Below are 27,238 nucleotides of genomic sequence, written 5' to 3' on the forward strand. Positions count from 1 at the left end.
GCAGAGAAACAAGTACTCAAATCATGGTTGACCTTAAAGGAATAGTTTTCCCAGAAATTAAAAATCTGCCATCATTTACTGATCCACTTCTTCCAAACATGTTTCGGTTTATTTCTTTGGTTGAACAAAGATATACTGATGAACATTGGACCAGCCATTAGCTTCTAAAGTATTTCTTGTTCAAACTATAGGGGCTCTATCATACAACCGGTGCATTGTTTTTTTTGGCTAATTTCAGGAGGTATTATTTCACATCTTGTGCCACATTGTTAAAATCGCAAATGCATTTGCACCTATAGTTGTGCAGTCATGGGTGTGCTGGTCTAAAAGAATGTGTGTTAAGGTGAATTGTTGGCGTGTTGCAATTTTGAGGCAACTGAAATAGACCGCGACATTGACCAACTAAATGCCACTCTAAAGTCAATGGTGCAATTTTGGTTTTTGCTATTTAAAGAGTACATTAGTGATTTGCTCCAATGCAAGTGTAAAACGTGCATACACATTGCACACACACTTATTACACAAATGCACACAAATATATTTAAATATGAACAATTAAAGATTAAAATCTAAAAATCACCTCAGGGAGCTTTGGTGGAATCCGGCTCTGTTTATGCCAGTTTATTCATAAAAATGTACTGTTGTATGTTGTTATTATTATTAGTAGTAGTATTGTTTGCTATATGCATATTTACATTTGTGTTTATAATGTTTGGTTTAGATTTGTTCACCTGTCGGGTTTTAAAGATGTATGCATATAGGGGCATAAGAATGGAAAATAGGATGTGTTTTTGGATGTTGGACATGGTGTTCTTTGACCACATCAGATGAGAATTTAGAAACTGTTTTAAAACAAATCTTTGCATTTAATAAATGGTATTAAATAGCCTATGGAATGGATGTCTTGAGTGGAGTGTGTCCAAACAACCATCGTTTCCTGAATCCAAGGCCGAAAAGAACCGCAGATGGTCTGCTTTGAATGGTTTAACTTCATATTGGTTTCCTCTGTAGGGAATTGTTCAGTTTTTCTGTTTCAAAAGTCTGCTATGTAAATAAACTTGATTATTTAAACTTGCTCTCTAAATTTAAACTTGCTCTTAAAGTTACAATATGAGCTGGATGTGACAACTGTTTTTCCCATCCTTAAAATTGCAAAAGTGCTTTAGACGGTTTAGACTTTGCACTTAGATTGTTAAAATAGAGCCCTAGATGTCAATAGCTGATTTTTTTGTACAATATTCTTCAGAATATCTTGTTTTGGTTTCAACAGAAGAAAGAAATTCATAAAAGTTTAGAACTAAGACTCTAAACAAGACTTGATGAAAATATGCATACTGTATATGAACTGGAAATGCACTAACTTTTGCAGATATACAGAGGAGAGGGAGTTGAGTTTCTCTACATGCTCTACAGCCAGGTTGAGCTCCGACCGCAGGACAGGCACACTGGAAGATGTAGGTTTCTCCTCAAAGAAGCTCACGCAGCGACGAGACACTTCACCCAAATCTGACTGAAGACCTTTCAGATCCTGCTGGAGCTTCTGTAACACCACAAAAAGTTTCTTGAGGTCATATTTTATTTATATCTTAAGGCATTAAATTAAAATAGCAATTTCGTCTATGACTGCAGAATTTGAGCCAACCTATATGCTGGTGTACTCACAAATGCTGCATAACATAAGTGTTAAATTAAACGAAATTTAAAACAATTACATTTTGAAGAGGCATATTAGAACATTTTGCCCAACAATGTGCTGGTTACAATGTGTACAAAACTCTTTAAAAGGTTTAATTGTATGTTGTAAAATGATTTAAATTATTTGTAAATAGTCTGAAATATAATAATATACATATTAGATAGAACTACTAGCTAAAAAAAAATTGTAAATGTGAAATGTAATGTAAATTACATGTAAATGTAAAAAATAATTAAAAATAATTAAAATTACTAAATAAAATGTATTAAAATTAAAACCGAAATAAAATAAAGCTAAATAGAAATATTAAAATAATAGACGAATATGGCAAAACCATATACATCTCTGAAATCAATAAATAAATATCAAAATAACAGCATGGGGTGTTAAAACTATTTGATCAACCCCCAGTTTGTAATTATAAGGTTATATCTGCATTCTGAGTGATATATATGGCTATACAGCAAAAACTAGTAATCAAGTCATAAAATGCACATAAATGTAATAACTCATAACGTAAATAAATGGTCACAGAATAAGAATATGTGAATATGTCACAATTTTGACAAAAAATGTCAGATAACACATTAATACTCCAAGAGGATGCCCTGTCAGTAACATACAGCAAAGCTTAAAGTGAAAAGCAATAGTGCAGAACTTACTGCTTAATTCACATATACACATTACTGAGGTGATTGAACAGTAGTGGGAGTAGTTGTGCTGATGACTCCTCACCTCTTGCTCTGCTATATGAACAGAGCTGTCTGCAGCGTCTCCTGATAACGTGCTGGGATGTGGAGTCTGTATGCCACGCATCAGTCTGCTCTCTGCATCTTCCAGGTGAGACTTGATGCTCTGAAGCTCTGACAGGTAAGCACGAGATGCCAACTCATCCTTCTCCACTGAAAGACAATAAAAAGAGATGTTCAACCACATGGTAAAAATATATTTGTTCTTGCTAAAATATGCTAAATATATTCTGTAAATATTCTGTAAATAATTATTATGTAAATAATAATGAAATATCTATTTATATTTAGAGAAATTGAACTGTAAAATACTTTAGAGTAATAGAAATATATCTTATGTATCAGTATGTATATAAAAATATGTATACATTATATATTTATGTACAGTTGAAGTCAGAATTATTAGCCCCTCTGAATAATTCTGACTTCAACTGTATATAAAAATAGCTGTGATTTTTGTCTGTTACAGTGCCACTGGAAAATAGTTTTTTCCAAGTATTTTTTGTCAAGTTTTTTTTTGTTTTAGAAGTTTGAGACACCAAAGATATTCCTCAAATGCTACATTAGTGTATTTTATTTAAAAATAATTAAGCAAAGATATATTCTGAATGCAATCAAATATTTAGTCAAAAATATAAAAAAATATATATACCATAGAATATTAGCCATAGAAAATATATTTAATCAATTTTTTTGTATATTTTAAAATATAATACTTTTTTTAACCATATGGGCAGGGCTGGATTAACATACGGGCTAGACAGGGCTGAAGCCCCAGGGCCCGTTAGAGGAGGGGGCCCTTGATTGGCTGATGAATTCATTTGCATCATGACATGGGGAAACGCCTCTTTGCATTATGCTTTTGCATGTCGATAATCTGAAGTATTCCTTTTGGCTCGCTGCTGTTCAAAAAGAGTGATGCTGCTAAACTATGTCTCAGAGCGGCTGTAGCTCAATCAGAGTTTTAAAGAGTTCTATTTAGTCCCCAGTAAGGTCAGTTTCTTATGTCAGCTCTACTGAGAGAACGTTCCCAGTCAAAGGTAGGCTAACCAAGTGTATCATAAAGCAAAAAATTAAATTCAAACAGTATCTGTTATTAATGTGCGTGCGGTAAGAGAGCTCAGGATAGGCGGAATCATGCAGAATGGACTCATAACTAAGCGCTGTCTCTGCTGCTGCAGCTCGCCTGCACAATACTGCCCTCTTATAACCGAGGCAGTGTGTGACCAAATAAAAACCTACACAGAAAGATCTACCTCAAGAAAATACATGGTTTAAGTCTAACTGAACCAGTTAGAAAGCAACCCCCCACCCCCCCACCCCTAATTTCAGCAGCCTTTTTAACATTTTTTAAAGTTACAATTAATTTTGTATGCCTGTACGCATAAAAGCTACTTTTGTGAGACAATAAAATAAATGGGGCCCTTGGGTTTGCTATAGCAGGCCCTGCATTATCGCTTAATCCGGCCCTGCATATAGGTGGCACTTTACAGTTTTATAACATTTAATTAAAGCACACAGTAACCTTCATACCTGTCTCCAGAGACACCAGCAGTGTTTGGCAATGTTCACGGCAGTTCTCAGCTTCTCTCTCCAGCTCACGTCGTTCTGTTGGCGTAAAAAGCGAGCTCTCGCGACTGTCCGTAAGAAAGTCAGTCAAGTGAGCATCCAGGTTGTCTAAAGCCTGCTGTCTCTCCGCTGGGGGCTGCAATCGCATCTAAAAAGACAGACACGTGATTATAAAAAAGCCTTCATTGTCCAGCCTATGGGAAATGATTGAACTCTATGGCACTGACTGTGTCCAGACTCCAGGAGGAGATGTTTCTTATGTCCTTCTGCAGATAGTGCCAGGACACCACGCTCTTCATGTTCACATGCAGCTGGTGCCACAGAGACATCACGTTCTGGTACATCTGCTCCATTCTAAGCACACAGAAAAATATATATGATTATCTTTTACCATAAAAGGGGTTTAATCAGCTGCAAACACTGCAAGGATGTTCAGAGAGCTTTCTGGGATGTTATTTTTTTATTCATCTACAGTAGCATGGCAAAGAAAGGCAAGTTTATTTATATAGCACATTTCATGCACAACGGTAATTCAAAGTCTTTACATAAACAAGAATAAAAGGAACAAGTATAAGAAATAAAAACAACAAAGAATAAAAATAATTGAAACAAATAAAAGCAGATTAAAATGTGTTAAAACAGGTTGTAAAGGAGTGAAAAATAAAAGAAAGACATAATAGTGCGAACTGTCGGACATAGCACAGTATTCATTGAGCACAGCTGAACAGTTGTGTTTTAAGTTTTGATTTGAAAGCGCCTAATGTTGGAGCACATCTGATCATTTCTAATCAACCACCAAAAATTATAAGCTAAAATATTTTGTAACTGTAAAATTGAGAATATATTGGCTTCTTTACCTTAATATACCACATATATATTATATAATGTACTTCACATCTTCACGTCTAGAAAATGCTTTCTGGAATGTACTTTTTTTTTTATTCGCCTGGCGTAAACAAATAAAAAACAATAATTTGATTCTAACCTATATGGTAAAAATATATTTGTTATCACAAAATGATATGCTAATTAATAGTTTTTTTTATTTTAACTGTAAAATGGAGAATATATTACCTTTTTACCTTAATATACCAAATATATGTTTTATAATGTATTTCAGATCTAAAATACATTCTGGAATGTTTTTTTTTAATTCACCTTGCATAAACAATCAAAAAAAAAGTTAATACTCGCCTGTATGATAAAAATATATATTAGTTATCACAAACTTCAATGCTAAGTATATTTGTAACTGTAAAATTGAGAATATATTGTTTTTTTTTTACCTTAATATACCAAATATATGTTTCATAATGTACTTCATGTCTAGAAAATACATTTTGGAATGTCATTTTTTACTCACCTAGCATAAACAATCATAATAATAATAATTTGATACTCACCTGTATGGTAAAAACATATTGTTTTAACAAATTTATATGCCAAGTATATTTTGTAACTGTAAAATTGAGAATATATTGTTTTTGTTACCTTAATATACCAAATACATGTTTCATAATGTACTTGTAATTGTAAAATCGAGAATATTTTACCGTTTCATACTGTATTTCACAATCTAGAAAACACATTCTGAGTAGGGTTTTTTCATTAATTTCTATCATAGCTAATTGTTAATTTATTAGCTATGCTAATGCTAATTGTGCTATAACATGCTAACTGTTTCCATACCATTTATTGTTTTGTTCTGAAATGTCACATTACAGAAGACTTCCTAAAAGATGTACAACTAAAACTACCAGCTGCTAAAATTGACTTATTAAGATAACCATTTTACATATCTTGCATACATGTTACAACATTTTACTGTAGTATGAACTTGTCTTAATCTCTAGAGCTGTAAAAATCACTGTTTTTAGCTTATTTTTAACCCGTGAAATAAATCCACCATCAGTCTCACCATCACTGGCATTTGGAGTCTCTAATAACGGTCTCATTTTATCCTTTTTGACTAAAATAGATCACTGCAATCTCTGAGAGTGTAAGAGAATGCTAAAACATAAGCAGTGTGAAAATGACATTATGAAAATAAAGCCAGGTAAATATAACCTGCTGGTCTTGTAGGTTTAAATAAGCCATTTTAATGACTTTATCAAAACCATTTTTAACAACAAGTAACAATAAACAGCATCATTTTAGTAAACATCAGTCACTGGGTGACTCAAATTTGTTATGTACATTTGAAAATATGGCTGCACAATATTAGAAAAATCAGAACAGCTCTATTTGGCAGTTTTCTGGGGAGTCTAACAATATCCAGGTAAAAATATAATTAATACAAACATAATGCAAAAAACGCTTTTCTTCTTTGCTTTGTCTTGTTTGTAGTTCAAATATAAAAAAAAATCTTAGGTCAAGTGATAAAATAATCTAAAACATAAAAATAGTCAAAATTTATAGTATTTCCTTAAAACAAGCAACATTTTTTGCCAATGTTGTAAGTAAAATAATCTTGTTTTAGCTTTGAAAAGTAGATATTTGGACAAGAAACAAGACCAAAAAAAAAATCATATAATTTATGCAAAAATAATTTGCATAAATCATATAAAATCTGTACAAATACTTAAATCTTTGTTACTCCTCCAAACATCATATTTTTTGTGTATAAATGTTTTAAACTCTCTTGAAATGCTCAATTACCAACCTTAAAAACACATTAAAAAAGAAACCTTCACTCTATTATGGTTAAACTTAGCATTGACCCTACAAATCACATGTGTTCAGTAGCTCTTGGTCAACTATATTTCAGACTTGCATATCTTGCGATGTGACTACTGCAGATGCGCACATTGTGATATCGATGCTGAAACGATATATTGTGCAACCATATTTGAAAAAGAGCAAAGTAAGTGTAATTTCCCCCCTGTGGTGCTTCTGGTGTTAAAGATCTGTGAGCCATACCTGCTGGCAGTGTCGATGGCTTCCTGATTAGGGGGAGGAACAGTGAAACACACAGATGGCACCATGGCCTCATTTCCAGTAGGACTGATGACCTTCCACTTGGTCCTCTGAGAGTTATCCTCCAGGACACACTCCTCGCCTTTGCTGATGGTGATCTTAGAAAGAAAGAGAGATGGAGACGAAAACAGACGGAAATGGGGATGGAAGAAAAAGAGCATGTAAGGAGGAGTGGTCTTTGAAAGAAAACGAAGCAAAAAAAACACTGATGGTCGATGTTGATTAAAAAGTAAGGGAATTCAAAGTATTAACCAAAGGATGAGGAATAAAATGTTAATGCTAATGGTTTTATGTGAGTTGAACTATGTGAAATATGAATTTTTATGGAATAATGCCTTACTGCACTGACCTTGCAAAAAAAAAAGGATAAATAAATAAATTAAATCCAAAAGCACTCATCTTGCCCATTTCAACGTCAAATTACAGTTGGCTTTTTAGCATAGCTTTATTAAAATAACCCACTTAAAGGGATAGTTCACCCAAAAATGAACATTGTCATCATTTACTCTCTCCTTACTAGTCCCAAACCTGTTTGAGCTTCGTTTTTCTGTCGAATACAAAAGAAGATATTTTAAAGAAATCTGAAAACCTGTGACCATTAATTACCATAGTATTTGTTTGTTCTATGGAAGTCAATGGTTACAGGTTTTCAGCCTTCATCAAAACATTTTGGGCCCTATCATACACCCGGCACAATAATGCGATGTGTTTGGCAGGATTTGTTGCTATTTTCAGACCTGTGCAACTCTTTCACATTTTGCACCACATTGTTTAAATAGCAAATCCATTTGCGCCACTTTGTGGACTCATGGGTGTGCTGGTCTAAAAAGGAGGTGTGTCAAGGCGCAATTTTGGAGTGTTGCAAAGACTGCGCCACTGACCAACTGAAAGCTTGTCTAAAGTCCAGTGCAGAGCGTGTTAGTATGCGCCTATCCAGGTCCAAACGCTTACTCATTGCTTAGTACACATAGAATGTACAGCAATACACAAATATCTTTACAGATAAAAAAAATTAAAGCATTAAAATTTTACAAAATGTTTTATTTTATACATAAATATAAAAACTACAACCTCCATGCCTTCTTCATATCGGAGGGCTTTTTTCAGTTTATTCATGACAATTTGCATTTGTATAAAGTTATTATTATTATTAGCAGTATTATTTATCATATGCATATTTATTTTTTATTTAATATAAACAAGTTTAGATTTGGGTTTTGTTGGGTTGGGTTTTGGAGACGTATGCATCACCATTTGGGGCAAAAGAATAGGATGTGTGTTTGAATATAACTCCAATATAACAACCGATTTTTGACCACACTTCATTATTATTGTTAATTTATTCGTTTGCTGGAAATTAGACCTGAATTTAGAAATAGTTTTGAAACAATGTTTTGTGCTTAACAAAGAAAATTAAATATGTAGGATAATGGATGTCTTTAGTGCAATGCGTACAACACCGTTTTATTATCCATGAAAGTAAAGGAATAAAGCGTAAAAGTAAAGAGAAAGTAAAGTGGCTGAATGGAGGAGGTTCGTTCTTTATCCTTGCGCTGGAGATGGTCTGTTTAACTGTTTTCTCGCTAGTAAAGCATTCAGTTTTCCCTTTTACAAAGTCCGCCATGTAAATAGCAAATGCACCATGGCGCGGTGCAATTGACTCTTAAAGAGAATAGTAAATGAGACTTAGTTTAATGCACACTATGGTCAAAACACACCCAAAACTAGGCCTACACAGAATCTGGGTGTGCAGAAACCCTCAGATTCCTGCAGATTTTTAGTCCATCGTTGAGTCTATTTATTTACTTGTGTAAATGTGTGCAAATTTATATTTATTCAGTTTTTAAATTCATTTCAGTAATAATATTGACTAATATATAAGTGTTCATTTGGTTTATTTACAATACAGTTTGTAAAGTAATATTTCTGTCTTTTAGTATATATATATATATATATATATATATATATATATATATATATATATATATATATATATATATATATATATATATATATATATATATATGTATATATATATATATATATATATATATATATATATATATATGTATATATATATATATATATATATATATATATATATATATATATATATATATATATATATTATATTAAATTATATTATATTAAATTATATTATATTATATTATATTATATTATATTATATTATATTAAATTATATTATATTATATTAAATTAAATTATATTATATTATATTATATTAAATTAAATTATATTATATTATATTATATTATATTATATTATATTATATTATATTATATTATATTATATTATATTAAATTAAATTATATTATATTACATTATATAATATAATATTATATTATATTATATTATATTATATTATATTATATTATATTATATTATATTATATCATATTATATTATTTTATATTACATTATATAAGTTAGTGGATCTAATTGGATTTGCATTGTAAACATTAAATAAAAGTTTTTTTCATATATTAAGTTTTAAGTTATGATACTCCCAAAATAATTCCACATAAATCCGCGTATTTTTTACAAAATTCTCAGCAGAAATAGCAAAAAATGTCCGCAGATTCTGTCTGGGCCTACCCATCCTGTAACTCATTAAGAGAATAAGCACAACCTTGTTAGGCCATGCGCTGTGGTGCAGAGCATATTATTCTGTCCTTAAAATAGCAAAAGTGGATTCAGACATGTCGTTAATGCTTTTGCACCATGCGCTTTAAACTTTGCACCTAGATCGTTAAAAAAGAGCCCCTTCTTTTGTGTTCAGCACAAGTAATAAACTCATGAACATTTATAACCACTTGAATACGAGTAAATAGTAAGTAAATTTCCATTTTTGGGTGAGCTATCCTTTTAAAGCAACATCAAATTAAAAGCATTCTGAGTGACTGAAGCACATTAGAAAATAAAGAGAAGATATGAGAGCACTTTCAAGTGCCCTACCTCAACTCTCACCCTATCCCTTGCACACAGAGCACATTATCCTCGTTACATAAAGCATACTAAAAGGAAATTTTAAATAACTCGATTACCACTTGTTTATGACTGACTGAGGCGATAAAATAAAAATGATACAGCAAGTCAACATGCAACATGCTCCCACTATAGAATCTGATGTATTGGGCTGGGATAAAAACACCTAATGCATGTTATATCTGTGCTTTTTCACATTAAAAGTGTACAGGACGCCTGAGGTAAAGCAGGGGTCCCTTGTGTGCAGGGCCAGGCCAGAGAGCAAAGGTCAGAGAAGGAGAACGGTCGGCAATAGTACCTGAGAGTTGGCCTTGCCCAGCCCCGCAGACACACATAAAGAGGAGGGGAGACGGAGGGGAACAGAGAGAGAAAGACGGGGTTAAATGGAGGGATAAAGGAAAAGGGGGAGGGCAGAGAAAAGGGGGGAGTGGGACGGGGATAGGAAGGGGAAAAAGAGATTACTTTTGGGTGTTTAGCAGACCTGGTCTGACTGAGATAATATGATCAGGAAAAGAAAAACGGGAGCACAGCTGGGAGTGTGATTGAGTGTTCATGAGTTTTCTGAACAAAAATGAATATTCAAATCAATGGCAGCATCTCATTTCATCATTTCAATCTAGAGGAATATGCGAGATGTGTGAGCGAAAAGCAAAATGTCTCCAAAATGGCAGATTAGATATGATACATCAGGGTCTGTTCATCACGTCTGTCAGCAGCATTTGGATGAATTCATAAATATGTATTACACATTTCCTCCAAATAACATAATAGATGTACAAAATCTGACAGGGCTGACAAAACAGCAGTTAAAAGGTATTTGATTAAAGCTATGTATCAAAAACAGCACAGCAGTAAAGTCATATTAAATATTTAATAGCACTGTACAACTTATTGGCAACTTGTTGAACAGAGTATTAGCCATGAAAAACTGCCTCTGTTGCTTTCAATTAGGATCAATTAAGCTTCACTTTCAAGAAGTTCTCCAGAGTGTCCAGGTGATCTTGATGGACTGAACAGGTTTTAGTTTTGTATTTATTGAATAGTTCTATATTGGAAGTTTGTTACTGAATGATTCAGCATTTCTGAATGAATCAATTAAATAAACAATCCATAAATACAATGACTTTATCACCATCTATTTGTGGTTTTAGATTTAGATTAAAGTATCTTATAGTTATGTATTCTATTTATAATGAAAACCCTAATCTCATTAATTCAATTGTGACCGCAGTCCATAAGTATTCATGGCATTTTAGAGATGAGTTAAATACACATAACTGTCAGTTCAGCTTTTGTGATTCTACATTTTGTTGATATCGATTTGATTAATATTTACTGTTATTTTTCAATCTGCATTTACTGAATACAATTAATAATGTAAGATATAAGGTTAATACGGTTAGAAAATCTGCCTATATAAAAAAAAAATCAGCTTAAAACTTAAGACTAAATTGTTGGTTTTCAGCTATCCTGAAATTAATTTGTCCTCAAACTTGTTGTAACAGAAATGGCCACTTAAAGCTGGTTAAAAACTCACTAAATGAAATCCATGCCAAAGGCCTTACACTAAAATAGGCCAAATTTTCTGGATAATTCGCATTCAAATGCAACCTTCCCCAAGAAGCCACGCTTCAAAGAGCCAGGGCAGTTTAGGAACTAAATATGTTCAGAGGATTTCTGGTTATTGCCCTGAGAGAAGCCGATGACGAAAGCTACTATAATAGATGGTTTTCAGATGGGGCAGGACTGGACTACATAAAGCTTTAAAAAAATCTAAATTAAGAGAATGAATGCCTTATGCTGTATAATTTCATTTATTTCACATTCCTTATTGCTGTCATTTGTTTTATGATACCTGGGGTTTCCATTAAGTACCCCATTCTGAAGAGACCGCAGGGTGGGGAGCAGCTGAATTGATATCTAATATCATGTTGTTATTCTGGCTTGTATATGGTTGTTAATAATAAATTTTTTTTTTTTCATGTTTATTTTACCTGTGTGATCTTAGCTCAGTTTCAAGAGCATAAAGACCAATGCAGAGTTGTGATGTGGTAAGGTAGGGCAAAGCAAGATGTTTCTAATCAAGATTTCTGCAGGTTTCAAGTCAAATTTAAGAATTTAAAGACAATTATGAATTAAATTTTAGACTTATACAAAGCTAAACACCTAGGATTTTTTTGCAATGGCCAAGTTGGGTTAATGGAATTTGTTTTTTGCTTGGCACAAAAAAATGTAGTTATTTCTTAGCCACATATTTTAATGTCAACATTTTTTTATGCCTATTCATAAATGTCATGTCCATTTCCCTTTACTTCTGTAAATAGTTTTTGTATAAATGAAAGATCTTATAAAGTCATATATTGCCCTGTTATTGTCATGAGGAATTATGTCATTGTTTATAGTTTTCTTTGGCGGATAAGGGAATTTCATTTGGAGAATTTTCTGTAAAAATGTCTAACAGATGTTTTGATTGTATCTTGGATTGTAATTGGATGTGCGTTGCACCGACTGGCTTGCTTTAGTTGGACAGAGGAAAATAAAGACCTTTTTTAAATGATTTAGAACGTAAAACACAATATTTGATTAGATTTATGACATTTTTAAGGCCTAAAGTTTAGTTTTGGAAATTTAAGACTTTTTAAGACTCTGTGGACACCCTGTTAATAGTGAGACGTCTGTAGTGTGTTATACCTCTATTTGTCGGTAGTCACAGATGGCACGAATGGGTGTGGTGGTGCCCAGGTTACTGTCTGCACTGCGTGGGCGGAGCTGGACAACAGATTTGGCCCGGCCTACAAGACTGGCCACTGTGCTGCGGTATTCAATCAATTGTTCTTTCTCCTCCTGAAAAACAAAATAAAATAAAGTCAAATCAAATGGCCATACAGTTAACAGGATTAACAAGTGGACTGGGAATTGTGCTGCTAACAGTCCTAATTAATATATTCAATAAATATTTATATGATTGTAAAAATAATGTTCTTCTGAAACCTTTTCATCGGGTTTGACAGATTATTTTTTGATGGATTTTTTTTTTGATGGTGCATATTTAAAAAAAGACAGTAACTATAATGTGTTTTCATGATAAAAGAAAAAAAAAGACTAATTACTTTTAAAAGAGCTTTCCGAAAATGCCACAGATGAAATTCTTTTCTATGTTTTTATTTTGTTAGCATTTGCTTCACTAAAACAAATGAGTGCATATGAGGTATGTGCTATGAGGGATTCATAAGTTAGGAAGAAGAAGCTGACAGAAAGAGCTACTATAACAACTCTATGCTCTCTGCAAGAAGTTTAGATGTGGTATTAAATTTGACTGCATATCAGCATGAGGTTAGAGTTCATTAAAACCACAGAGGTTTGTTTAAAAACAACGAGGACAAAATTAATGTCAAATAATCAAAATATCACATCACACATTTGGGTTTGATTCAAATGAGAGACTCAAGCATCTTAATAACACATCTTCGACATTTACTTTCACTTTATTTGTTTACATGGAATACAATTATCATTTCTGTTCCTTTTACATGTACAATTCTTAAGTCTTTATTCTCTTTTCTGAATAGTGATAAACGATTTGCTGTAGATTGAGAGGAACAAAAATGCATGTTTATAATGTTTTTCAACATTTTATGTACACAGGGTTAGCGATTGCTTATTTCAAATTATCCCTGGATAAAATTATGAAATATGACTAATATGTGACTCTTTTTTTCTCTCTCAAAAATGCAAATATGATTTATTTTCTAGAAAATACTTTTAGCTCACGCAGACTTTCATTTATGAATTACTGATTTTATTTTTATTATTATCCATCCCAGACGGTCTATTTTTGCTGCATTCATGCCCTTTTATTAAACTGTAATTAAACTGTCCTAATGTTCCAGCTCTGGGTCTCTCGTCCGTATGGCCAGAGAGGACGTGGCCATCGCTCTGCCTGCTCTCGTGCAAGCCCTATCTCACAGTACCATCTGTCAGACAGAGTATGAGGACATTCACCACCTCCTGTGCACTTGTGTTGCTCAAACTCAAACTCCTCAACTGAGCATGAAATAAATCTGCTACAGACACCATTATTTCAGCATGCTCAGAATAGATCTGCTTGTGCTTATGTGTTTGTATATACATATTTTAAAGGGATGGTTCACACAAATATAAAATACTGTCATCATTTACTCAACTTTTACATGTTTCAAAGCGTTGAGTTTTTTTCTTCTGTTTAACACAAAAGAATATATTTTGAAAAATGTTGGAAACCTGCAACTATTGATTTCCTTTGATTTAGGTTTATCCTACTATGGAAGTCATGAGTTTTTTGTCCCTCTGTTAAACACAGAGGAAGATGTTTCGAAAAATGTTGGAAACATGTAACCATTGACTTACAAGCTATTTGGTTCTATGAAAGTCAAGCATCTTTTTCTTCTGTCAAACACAAAAGAAGATATTTTGAAAAATGTTGAATACCAGTAACCAATGACTTCTATACTATTTGTTTTTCCTACTATGGAAGTTGATGGCTACATATTTTTAGCATTCTAGCATTCAAAAGAAGAAAGAAACATATAAAGGTTTAAAACTACTTGAGGGTGAGTAAACTTTAATTTTGGTGAACTATCACTTTTAGTTTGATTATATAGTCGATTTTTTTAAATAAGGAGCAATACTCACCATGGAGTCCTGCAGCAAGTCCTCTAATCTGCCAAGTCTGCTGTTTTTATCGCAGGTATACTGTCTCTTAATGGTGTCTTGTAGTTGCCGTAGATAGCTTTCACAGTCCCTTGAATCACTCATAAACTGTAAAACAAAAACATGACATTAAACCAATAATCAAATATTATATATATCAAATATTCAAATATTATATATATATATATATATATATACAGTAAAAATATATATATTCCACTCAAAGGTTTGAGTAAATACCTGGAAGTAGGCAGTGTTGTCCTTGAGGTGCTGCTCCACACATATGCAGAGCTCTTTAATCCACTGCCACTGCGTCTGCAGGGCAGCACTGTAGGCCTGAGAGCAGAGAGGTCAACAGGTCAAAACTGACCACCAACTGTTTTTGAGACTGACAAACAGGTCAATGAGTGACAGGGGTGTACGATATTTACCATTTACGATAATGAGTGAGCTGACATTATTGAGTGTGTCAAGTCACAAAATACTACTACTATGAATACTACTACTACTACTACTACTACTACTACAATAAATAATGATCATAATAATAATAAAAATAACAACATTGAGAATCCAAAGCATTCACTGCATAATGAAATGGACTAGAATTCAGCTAGAAAGACCCTATGGCTGCGTCCAAAACCGCTTACTACTTAGTAGGTACTGCATTTGAATTTAAACGTACTACTCGGTCGTTAGAAAAGTACTTTCTATACAGTATGAATGTAAAAAGTATGAATGTAATTCGGACGTACTAAATCCGCCATTTTGTCATGATCACGTGACATACCTGCGTCAGTTGCGTCGATTTGGTCCTATTCATGAATTCGCTCGCGGGGCATCATGGGATAGCGCAGCATGCATGGGATGCGCACTCCAGAATGTCGCCGAAAGTAGTAAGTCATCCAGGCATAATGATTTTCGTATTCTATGAATTCGGACATACTACTCGGCTCGCATATTGATTTTAGCGTACTATATAGTATGGAAGTATGCGGTTTCGGATGCAGCCCATATATTTGGAAATAATATAAAATACTTACATTATATAGCTTTTTAGTTTTAAAATTAATAGAATTCACCCAAAAATTAAAATTGACCTTTGACTTGCTCCAAAGCAGTTTGAGCTTTTTCTACTGTTTTTCTATTGCTGAATACATAGATATCCTGTAGAATCCTGTAATCATTGACTTCCATAGTAGGAAAAACAAATACTATGAAGTCAATGGTTGCAGGTTTATAGCATTCTTCAAAGTATCTTCTTTTGAGTTAACAAAACTCAAACTGGTTTAAAACAACAGACAAACAGTTGTAGAGTTACCTAAATATCAGTGATTAAGCATGATCGCAAAATGATAAGTGAAAAAATAATAATCCAATTTTTTTTGTCAATTGTGCAAACCCCTACCGAGAGAAGTTATTCTTTTCATAATGGTCAACAGCTCACCTCAACTGTTTGTTTGGCTGGGTGGTTTTCAAGACACAGGTGGTCAGCTGTGTCCTGGAGAGAGCGCATCACATCCTGCTTCTCCTCCAGTTCAGACCTCATGTCCTGAAAGAGAGTGAGGAGAACATTTAGTCAACAATGTAGTAAAGACCTGCAAATAACTTGGCATGAAATGAAAATTGTGATTTTGTAAATTTAAGTTGCTAATATTATAATAAAAGATTCCACCATTTATGTTTGATTTGTTTCAAAATATATATACATTTTTAAACAAAATATTTAATATTTACAAAAAATGTCAACTTGATCTTTCAGTAAAAACGACGGACTCCAGAATAATCCAGGACTTCTTAATTGTGTAGTTTGCTATTTCCTTTTTGAAGTCAATGCCCACATTATCACAATTGCTTGTTTTTCGATTGCATGTACAGTTGAAGATAAAAATATTAGCCTTCCTGTGATATTTCGTTATCTTCATTTTTTTCCAAATATTTATCAAGTGATGGTTAACAGAGATGGTTTCAGAGTTTTTTCTATTTCTTTTTCAATTGTCTGGAATTAAAAAACAATTGATGTGAAAAGTGCTAACATGAGTATTATTAGGCCCTTTAAGAAATTATGTTCAATAAAGTACAGAATTCATATTTATTATATATCCCTTTTAACAATGTAGCATGTCAAAGAAACAGAACAAACTAATGTTGTCCAATGACTTTCCTAATTAACCTACTGTAACATGCCTAGTTAACCTTACTACGCATTTAAACTGCAAGATGAGTACTAGCATCTTGCAAAATATCTAGTAAAATAGTATGTACTGTCGTCATGACAAAGGCTAAAGAAATTACCTATTTGTAACGAGTATTCTATTTACTAATATTAAACTATTTTGTTTAAAAAATGTATTGGAAAAATGTTCTCTCTCTAGCTCACCAATGTAGACAATAAATCCAACAAATAGCTATAATAACAATACAGAGAGACGATATTAGTTAATGACAACCAATCAAACCCCTTCCTGCTTTGAAGAGCTCAAGCATTCAAAGTAGAACTACTAATAGTACAACTACTACAACAACAACTACCACAACAACTAATACTACTACTAATACTACAACTGCTACTACAACAACTACAACAACAACTACTAATACTACTACTCCTACTACAACAGCTACTACTACAACTACTTCTACAACTACTACGACTACTAACAACAACTACTACTTAAACTACTACAACAACAACTACTTTAACAACAACTACTCCTACAACAAGTACCAGAACAACTACTTCTATACCTACTACTACAACAACTACTACTACTACTACAACTACATAAACTACTACTACAACAACTACATAAACTACTACTACAACAACTACTACTACTAATACTACAACAACAACTACTACTACTACTACTACAACAACAACTTCTACTACTACAACCTTTACCACTACAACAACAACTAGTACCACTACAACAACTACTACTACTACAACAACAACTACTACTACTACTACTACTACAACAACAACTACTACTACTACTACAACAACTACTACTACAACTAGTACCACTACAACAACAACTTCTACTACTACTACAACTAGTACCACTACAACAACAACTACAACAACAACAACAACAACAACTACTACTACTACAACAACAACTACTACTACTACTACTACTACTACTACTACTATAACTACTACTACTACTATAACTACTAGACTCCATCCTGCTTTAAAGAGCTCAATCATTCAAATTAGAAGCTGAAAGCAGGAAGCATCTCAAATAAACCAAGTGTTAACTGTGCATTGGCGAGGACTGTTCTAGCGTTCTTGGTGTGAATGGGCGTTTAATCTGTGAGGAACATTATCGGCCAGAGGTAGTACGATGACTACTGATGACTATGGTTCTATAGATGGAGTCTTACAGCATACTGCTCTCTTTTGGCAGCCATGTTGGTGTTGCTGTCGCTCCAGTCGAAGGCCAGCTCCTCCTCCTCCCTCTCATTGAGCCAGATCAGCTCCTCGGTGCAGTGGGACACAAAAGCTCGAAGGCTCTCCAGGCAACGCAGTCGCCATGACGAATGTTCCTGCGACAACACAAAACCGCATTTATAACACCGGTCATATGACGCAGGCGGCTGCTCAATCTGGAGCTTTCCCCGCGGTGAGCACCCTTGAAGATCTGCCCTCATAAGTCTTTTGAACAATCGCATGCTTTTATTGAGAATTGATTTGCTTAAATTATGGGGACGCGAGCGGGTGTTGGATATGTCAAGAGCAGATGTTATGCTCTTATGTATGTCACACACAAGCTTTCTGGATTCTGCTTTTGTAAGGATACACTCCGTCACACCCTGATGAGATTAGAGGAGAGTAATATGCATAATGCAGAGTATAATGAACTTAAATACAAGCACATATGCCTGCTTAGCATAAAGATACAGCAAAAATGAACTCACCAGCAGTTTGCAATACTGGTTCTCCAACTTGGACAGAGTTTCAGAGTAACTGCTACGTAAATTGGGTGAGACCCTTGACTGTGGAAGAGAAAATATGGAGAAATGTGTTATCGATTCGGTGTGTGTAGTGTGTACTACATTAGATCTTGCAAAATACTGTATTTACACCATTTCTGAAATGACATGTATGGCAAGTTTTAAAATAAACAGTGCTTTTCTATTGATTTACCAAAAATCAGAAGCTTTTATGGTCTGAAACCACACACTTCAGACCGGGGGTGGGCAAACTCAGTCCTGGAGGATCGGTGTCCTGCACAGTTTAGCTCCAACTCTGATCAAACACACCTGCTTATAGATAATTAGTGATCTTGGAGACACTGATTAGCTTGTCCAGGTGTGTTTGATTAGAGTTGAAGCTGAACTATGCAAGACACCGGCCCTCCAAGACCGAGTTTGCCCATCCCTGGTGGTTTGCCCACCCATAAAGTGTGTGGTTTCAGACCATAAAAGATTCAGATTTTTGGTAAATCCATTGAAACGCACTGTTTATTTTAAAACTTGCCATATGTGTCATTTCAGAATTGGTGTAAATGCAGTAGTTTGCCCACCCCTGCTTTAGACAGATAACTGTTGAGACAGTTTAACTGACCACAAAGAGACCGACTGTTTCGTTTGCATGTGCCACTGAGGATGTATAAGGCACAACTTATTTTTAGTGTCTCCAAGATCCCTAATTATCTATAAGCAGGTGTGTTTAATCAGAGTTGGAGCTAAACTGTGCAGGACACCGGCCCTCCATTTATTGCAACCCAAGCCATTTCAAGACACTAATATGTAAACATATCATGAGCCGTTTACATTTAAATAAACAAATGTTTTGTGTGCACAGCTCCTGAAACTCAGACTATATCAGAATTGGTGTGAAAGGCCCTTTAATACAAAGACTTCACAGACCAATTAATTTACCTCATAGGTTCGAGCCTCTTTGAGGCTATTTAAAAGATCCTCCACTGCAGTGTGAATGATGTGGTGGTCCTGCAAGTGCTGTTCTACAGACGGCAGATCAGAACCCCACTCGGCTCGCTCCAGCAGATCCTGTGTTTCTTCTACCCATCCCAGCAGCTCATAAATGAAGCGCAGAGTGCCTTCATCCTCAGACGACGACATGGCTACTAGATCTGCGCGAGACATGGGCCGTCTGAGAAGTGATGCAGCAGCAGCCACCGCTCCCAGAAGAGTCTGTGCTCCCAGTGTAGCCAGACCCCCTGAAGATCCCCTCTGACCCACATGCTCCCCCAGCAGACCGCCAGTAGAGAAATGACCCTTCCTGTACACACTGGCACACTGCAAGCGCAAAGAGACCAGCTCCTCCTGCAGACATGACACCCTTCAAGAGGAAAATAACACGAGGATTAGAACCGCTGGATTGAAAAATAAATGTGCACGTTTTTTTCAGCAAGGATGAATTAAATCGGTTGCACTTTTCTTTCTCTTACCTGAAAGCCAGCTGCTCCACTTGGTAGTACTTCTCATCCCGGAGGACCTGCAGGTCAAGGTGAAGCTGTCTAACCAGAGCCTCGCAATCCTGCAGATACATCCCCAATTCATTCTCACACCGCACCGGCTGCCCGCTCTCTAGCTGAGACATGTCCTGAGGAAAGACACGATACAATCAAGTACATTTCTGAAGAGTAAATATCAAGAAATTGCATGACACAAGCTAAAAGTGAACTTCTCCATGTACGTACAGTTGAAGTCAAAATTATTTGCCCTTCTTTACATTTTTATTTTTTCAAATATTTCCCAAATGATGTTTAAATTCCCAGTATTTCCTATAATATTTTTTTTTTCTTCTGGAGAAAGTCTTATTTGTTTTGTTTCAGCTAGAATTAAAGCATTTTTTAAAAACCATATTAAGGTCAATATTATTAGCCCCTTTAAGCATTATTTATTTTCAATTGCCTACAGATCAAACCATCATTATACAATGATTTGCCTAATTACCCTAACCTGCCTAGTTAACCTAATTAACCTAGTTAAGGCTTTAAATGTCACTTTAAGCTGAATACTAGTATCTTGAAAATTTTCTAGTAAAATATTATTTGCTGTCATCATGGCAAAGATAAAAGAAATCAGTTATTGAAACTATTTTGTTTAGAAATGTGTTGAAATGCTCTTTCCGTTAAACAGAAATTGGAGAAATAAATATACATGGGTGGCCAATAATTCAGGAGGGTTAATAACTCTGACTAAAATGTACCTCCCAAATTCAAGAAAGCTGCTTAATGAGATTGTATGTCAAGGGCTCAAGGCATCAATTTTGCTTTGTATATGTCTTATATTTGTTGGACATATTCTTGTGCCAGTTTTAGATTACTCAATATTAAAACCTAAGATTAATTAGGAGAGATTGACATGGGATGTTGGGGTGATTTGCAATTTTTTACAATTGTAAAGAAATATGAGTGTTTGAACTCAAGAATCAATAATTTTATATCATATATTGTTGTGATTTGTAGTGAATTACAACAATATATATATATAGCATAGCATAGTATCGTATAGTCTAGTATTAGTATAGTATAGTATCGTAAAGCATAGTGTTGCATAGTATAGAATAGTATTGTATAGTATCAAATAGTATAATATCGTATAGCATAGGATCGTATAGTATAGTATCGAATAGTATAGTATCGTATAGTATCGTATCGTATCATATAGCATAGTATCGTATATTGTATAGGATCGTTTAGTATAGTATTGAATACGCATGGGATAATAATCGTTTTCAAGGTATACCGCGGCTTGGAAAAGTCAAGGTTTTAAAACAGTCAACATTTTCTGCAATACTGTTCCTAAGGTATGTGCACTTTTTTTTTTTTTTTTTTTGTTTTTTAGGACAACAGTATCTCCAGAGATCACCATCCAAAAATGCTGTTTTAAATTGTAAAAAAAAAAATCTGTTTTTGAAACAAATAAAGACAGCAGAATAATTAATTTAGTTGGACATGTTTACTGTTCCAAAAAATTTGAAATGTTTCTCAAAATAAAATATATTGTGTTCAAAGGGAAAAAACGTTAGTTTTTTACCCAGACATTTAAAAATAAATTATTTTAGAACAGTAATCAAACTACCGTGATACTGTGAAACCGAAATATTTTTATCCAAGGTTATCATACTGTCAGAATATTATACCGGCCCATGCCTAGTATAGTATAGTATAGTATAGTATAGTATAGTATAGTATAGTATAGTATAGTATAGTATAGTATAGTATAGTACAATACAGTATAGTACAGTATAGTATAGTACAGTACAGTACAGTATAGTATAGTATAGTATCGTATAGTATCGTATCGTATCGTATCGAATAGTATAGTATTGAATAGTATTGTATCGTATAGCATAGTATCGTATCGTATAATATATAGACAAAATAAGTATATATACATATATAATATATATAGTGAAGGACAACCAACGCCACATCGGAGACAGGAAGACTTCAAAAATTCTCATCTATGAAGCTGACCAATAGGAAATAGAAATGGTTATAGAAACGAATTATGCAATAGAGGTAAGGTTTGTGGAGCTGTGTTAACAACAGTCCTGCTTGTATTGTTTTCTGATGTCAAGACAACTTTGGAAACTATTATTTGTTATTCCGTACGTACATATATACAGAAGCTCCACATTTGTAGTTGATGATAGCTAGACTGGCTGGGAGGCAACATGTAATCTGACAGGTCCATAACTTGACAAGTATTTTAATGTTAAAACTGCATGATGACACAGTGACCTATCATAACAGATAAAAATATTAGCACAGGCTCAAATTCTGAATTAAAAAAACGGAAGAGTTTAGATGCAAAACCCTCCTAATCTGAATCTTTCTTCGAATATTACCATTTTTCTCAGGTCCCTGTCTTGATTCAGTAATTTCACTATTATGGCAAAGAATAGATTTTTTCATCGCTTTTGACATCAAATAACTGAACAAAAATGCTCATTGTAAAAGAAAATACCAGATGGCACTTTGTTTTTGCATCTGAACTCTTCAACTATTCAACTTAATAGTAGTGTACTAAGTAGCTAAGTGACTAATATCAAGCTTTATTAGAGTTCATATGCACTGTTTAGGTGTAACTTCTGATTATGAAGAATCTTACAAATCAATTATTTAGTTTCGCTCACTAGGCTTTGGATCAGACAGCACCCACAGAAAGACTTACAGCCTGCAAAGTGTTCTTCGCCAATGTGAGTTTCTCTTCACAATCTAGAGCCGTGTTCTGGATCTTATTGGCCATCTGTAGGAGTAACTCCAACCTGAAAACCAGAGTTACAGATCATGAAACACTGGAACTCATTTTACAATTCTAAATGCATCCTTAAAGGGTTAGTTAAAACAAAAATGAAAATTCTGTCATCGCTTACACATCTACTCTTGACTTGCTCCAAACCAGTTTGAGAAGTTTTGGTCTGATGAACAAAAAAAAAAGATGTTCTTAAGAATATTGGAAACCTGTAACCATTGACATCCACAGTAAAAATAAACAAAAGGTTTCCAACATTCTTCAGACATTCTTCTGTGTTCAACAGAACAAAAAAAAAAAAAACTAGGCCAATAAAGTTTCATTAGTTAATGTGAATTAAGGAACTTACTAACATAAAATAATAACGAGTAATACTCATACAGCATTTATTATTCCTGTTTCAAAATGTATTCATATATAATAAATATCCTAGTTCATGCAACATTAGTTAATGCACAGCGAATCAAACTTACAATAAACAACTCTATTTCCATTGACTAAAATTATCATAGATTAATAAATGCTGTAATAAATGTATTGTTCATTGTTTGTTAATGTTAGTAAATACACTGACTAATACAACGTTGTTGTAAAGTAAGGGTTGCACCTAAATGAAAATTCTTGGCTGAAACCGAAAAAGAGGAAAGCAAGGCCGAAAACCAAAACCCCGAAATAAATTAAGCCAATTAATAGCACAAATCCATTTATGGCTATAACTGTGTACTAACCTTACTATAGTCAAGGTATTACAATAGCAAAAATGTATATTAAAGTTTCAAAGAATAAATCAATTACAAATAAAATAATAATATTTATTTAGCACATTGCAACAACGGATGAGCGTTCTCACCCAAATAAAGATGCTTTAGATAAGACAGATCGCAGGATTGTACAGGGTTTCTGCTGGTTTCAAAGTCAAATTTAAGACTTTTAAGAGCTTTTTAAGACCACGAAGAATGAAATTGCAGACTTATATAGGGCTAAACACTAAAGATTTTTTAATGACCCATAAGGAAAATAAATTATTATAATATGATTTACCTATAATTATAATTAGTTATTTCTTAGCCACATATTTTAAACAACGTGTCAAAACAAGCAGACCCAAGTTATATACGTATATTTTAATTAACAACACAAAAAACTCTTTAATAACTAAATGCATGCACAACAGACTGTTCTAAAAGTTTTATTCATATGTATTTGTGAAATGATTTTAGACCTACAAGACAATAGTTAAGTCAATTTAAGACTTTTTAAGACCCCGCAGATACCCTGTTGTAAAAAAACAAAACATAAATTATTTAATAAAACCACTTAATGAACAAACTAATATACTGTACACAGTGTGTCGATAGCACATCTGTGCAGGATTGCAGTCACATGATATTGCCGTTTCAGCGCAGCTTTAAAAGGCTCTACGTGATCCCAGCTGTGTTTTATAGGTCCTCCATACATAATGTCGAGATCGACTCGATAAGGGAACGTCTCAACTCGCTCAATGCAAAGAACATGGAACAGATGAGGTGCATTCCAGTTATTGCAAGACAAGAATCCGTGGTTTGATATGATCTGTTTTCGTAACTATAGCAATTGCAGCGCCCGTTGCAGTATGTTGCCAGAAACTACTGTGAAATGCTTAGAAAAGGCACTTAGGTAAGGGTGAGAATTAAGAAGTTTGTTGCAACGCACTTAATGAAATTCATGACCTCAGGGATTTTTCCACCCTCAAGTTATATTACTTATGGCCCGTTTCCACTGAGCGGTACGGTACTGTTCGGTACGCTTTTATGGCCGTTTCCACTGTCAAAAGATACCAAAAAGTGAACTGTACCTTTCAAAAGGGTACCTAGCACAACAAAAGGGTACCAAAAGGCAGAGCAAGATGTGCACCGTAGTTGTTTACAAGGCGTTCTAAAGCATGAGCGGTTTCGCTTACTCACGTGCACTCGCAGCGCGTCTATATTTGAAATAACGAACTTGAGCTGATGATAATAACGTGCGGGTGATTATTGAAGTGCTTCTAACATCTAATCCTTTCAGAAACTGACAAACGCGAGAGTGAAGCATGAAAAAACAAAGGAGAAGCCAAAAAAAAAAAAAAAACAAAGGAGCAAATGATTCTTTCAGCAACCTAAAACATGAACAAACTGCCATGTTTAACTATTTTCATCACCTTTTGGACTATTATGAACTCGGAATGATGGAATTACTTCCTAACAGAGGTTACATGTGCTGCTGAAGATTAAAGATGCAGATGAGAGGTTTACACTGACTGTGGGCTATATGTTCCGTGTTGTTTTTAAACCCAGACAAGAACTAGCGTACCACTCAGTGGAAACGGGCCATTAAGAACCGGGCACTGATCCTCTCTCCTGCACTGCTCCATCTCCGCATTTATCGTGGTCTGGATCATTTCGTGTGTGCACTGCTTTATTTCCGCATTCAAGTAATGATCTTTATAACACAGATCTAGTACAGTCGCAATGAAGTGTGGAGGATTCAAATAGATGGAATAGACACACTGCAGACATGCTGCTTCAGACAAGCGGTTTCTGTTTGCGTCATCACAACATACTATTTCGACCGTGTTGTTTCTGTGATAAAAGTCATTCGGCCAAAAAACTTAAATTTTCGATGACCAAATATTCGGTGCATCTCTTTTGTGAAGTACCAAAAGTACCAAAAACTCTAAAAGGTTTAGAACAAGTCAAAGGTGAGTAAATGATGGCAAAAAATTTTTTGTGTGTTTATGCGTGTGTGTGTGTGTGTGTGTGTGTGTGTGCGTGTGTGTACTATCCTTTTAATGTTATCTAGACATGGACTCACTAACCTCTCCACAGCAGGCCTCAGTGCTTTCTCTCTCTCCAACATCTCCAGGATCAGTTTCCCCCATTCCTCCTCCAAATCATTAGGGTGTAGCCCTTGAGGAAGCTTAATGCGCCCAAACTCTATCCACGCCTAAACAACACAACATCAATCATTTTAAACATAATCTGCAAGTGTGTTTCCTTTACACCGTCTGCGTCCACCTCTCCCTCAAGGCTGCGTTGTGTTCTACATTAGCCTGAATCTGGTAATGTACAGCTTCACTGTGCCTCTTGTGAACGGTGTCGCCTGCATTTAGCTGCAGAATCAAGGTCAGCCTCAACCTCTCTCTTTCTCTCTGCCATTCTCTCTTTTTTCCACCCAGCAATCTCTCTCACCTCCATAAGCTTGTAAAGGTGCTCGATGTGGCTCTTCTCTCTCTCTTTTGCAGGGATCTCTGTCTCTTTGAAGTGGACATATTCATTATAAAGTGCCTGGGGAAGATAAGGCTTTTGGTAAACAGTCAAGTAAGGTCATATGTCTATATATCTTCTTCATCAAATACTGCCTTTCTTCGATTCACCCTTTCTTCAAGTTTTCTTACTTTGAGTTCCACAGGATTGTGGGGGAAGCTCCTATTGGCCATGAGGGCCGTGTGTTGCCTCGTCCACTGCAGCAGAGAAGAGAAGCCAGACTGGTATTCTGTCCATCGCTGGTCAACCTCCTGAACAATATAAACCACATATTAAACTGAAAGTTAAAAAAAGAAGAAGAATTTAGATGTGGACAGAAGGTGCAGATAGTAGGGCTTTGCACTTAATCAAAATTCAATGCCTCTAATGATTATCAAAAAACATGAATTGAGATAAAAAATGTATTGCGTTATATACTGCCTCCTTTCCAGCAGTCCACATTTGTGCGTATCAGCTCTGATCTGATTGGCTGATAGCCGTGAAATATTAAAGCAATATTATATTAAAGCAATGTCTTCACCACTGTGTATTACTCCGCCCACACGAGTGGAAAGCAGAGGACTACAGTTGGACAAATATTGCCGCTGTTGGACAACATAATGTACTTTTGAGGCTTTTTTAGGCGAGAAAGTAGTTGTTTAGATTGTTACTATGCAGTTTATTTATAAGAATAGTGCCTACACCTGTCCTCAGGTCTTTACACTGGCTCCCAGTTACATTCAGAATAGATTTTAAAGTATTATTACTGGTCTATAAATCACTAAATGGCCTAGGAGCTCAATACACTATACATATGCTCACTGAATACAAACCTAACAGATCACTAACAGATCACTTTGATCTTTAGGATCAAATAGATTAGAAATCCCAAGAGTTCAGTCAAAGCAGGGTGAATCGGCTTTCAGCTACTACACCCCTCGCTGCTGGAATCAGCTTCCAGAAATGATCAAATGTGCTCCAACATTAGGCACATTCAAATCAAGACTGAAAACACATCTGTTTAGCTGTGCCTTTACTGAATGAGCACTGTGC

General features: G+C 34.5%; 1 protein-coding gene across 1 annotated transcript in view; it reads right to left on the reverse strand.

The window, feature by feature from the left end:
- The window catches only part of macf1a (microtubule actin crosslinking factor 1a), a 388,147-nt gene that overhangs the window by 184,791 nt on the left and 176,118 nt on the right, over positions 1–27,238 (reverse strand). The window contains 17 exon segments of the mRNA XM_056479293.1: positions 1,362–1,540; positions 2,432–2,598; positions 3,979–4,162; positions 4,242–4,368; positions 6,934–7,088; positions 12,687–12,839; positions 14,667–14,792; positions 14,925–15,020; positions 16,132–16,236; positions 18,078–18,239; positions 18,612–18,689; positions 19,578–19,998; positions 20,108–20,262; positions 22,845–22,938; positions 25,759–25,886; positions 26,132–26,227; positions 26,338–26,457. Coding sequence (XP_056335268.1) covers positions 1,362–1,540; positions 2,432–2,598; positions 3,979–4,162; positions 4,242–4,368; positions 6,934–7,088; positions 12,687–12,839; positions 14,667–14,792; positions 14,925–15,020; positions 16,132–16,236; positions 18,078–18,239; positions 18,612–18,689; positions 19,578–19,998; positions 20,108–20,262; positions 22,845–22,938; positions 25,759–25,886; positions 26,132–26,227; positions 26,338–26,457 — 2,546 coding nt within the window.

Source organism: Danio aesculapii, chromosome 19, assembly GCF_903798145.1.
Source record: "Danio aesculapii chromosome 19, fDanAes4.1, whole genome shotgun sequence".
NCBI classification, from domain to species: domain Eukaryota; kingdom Metazoa; phylum Chordata; class Actinopteri; order Cypriniformes; family Danionidae; genus Danio; species Danio aesculapii.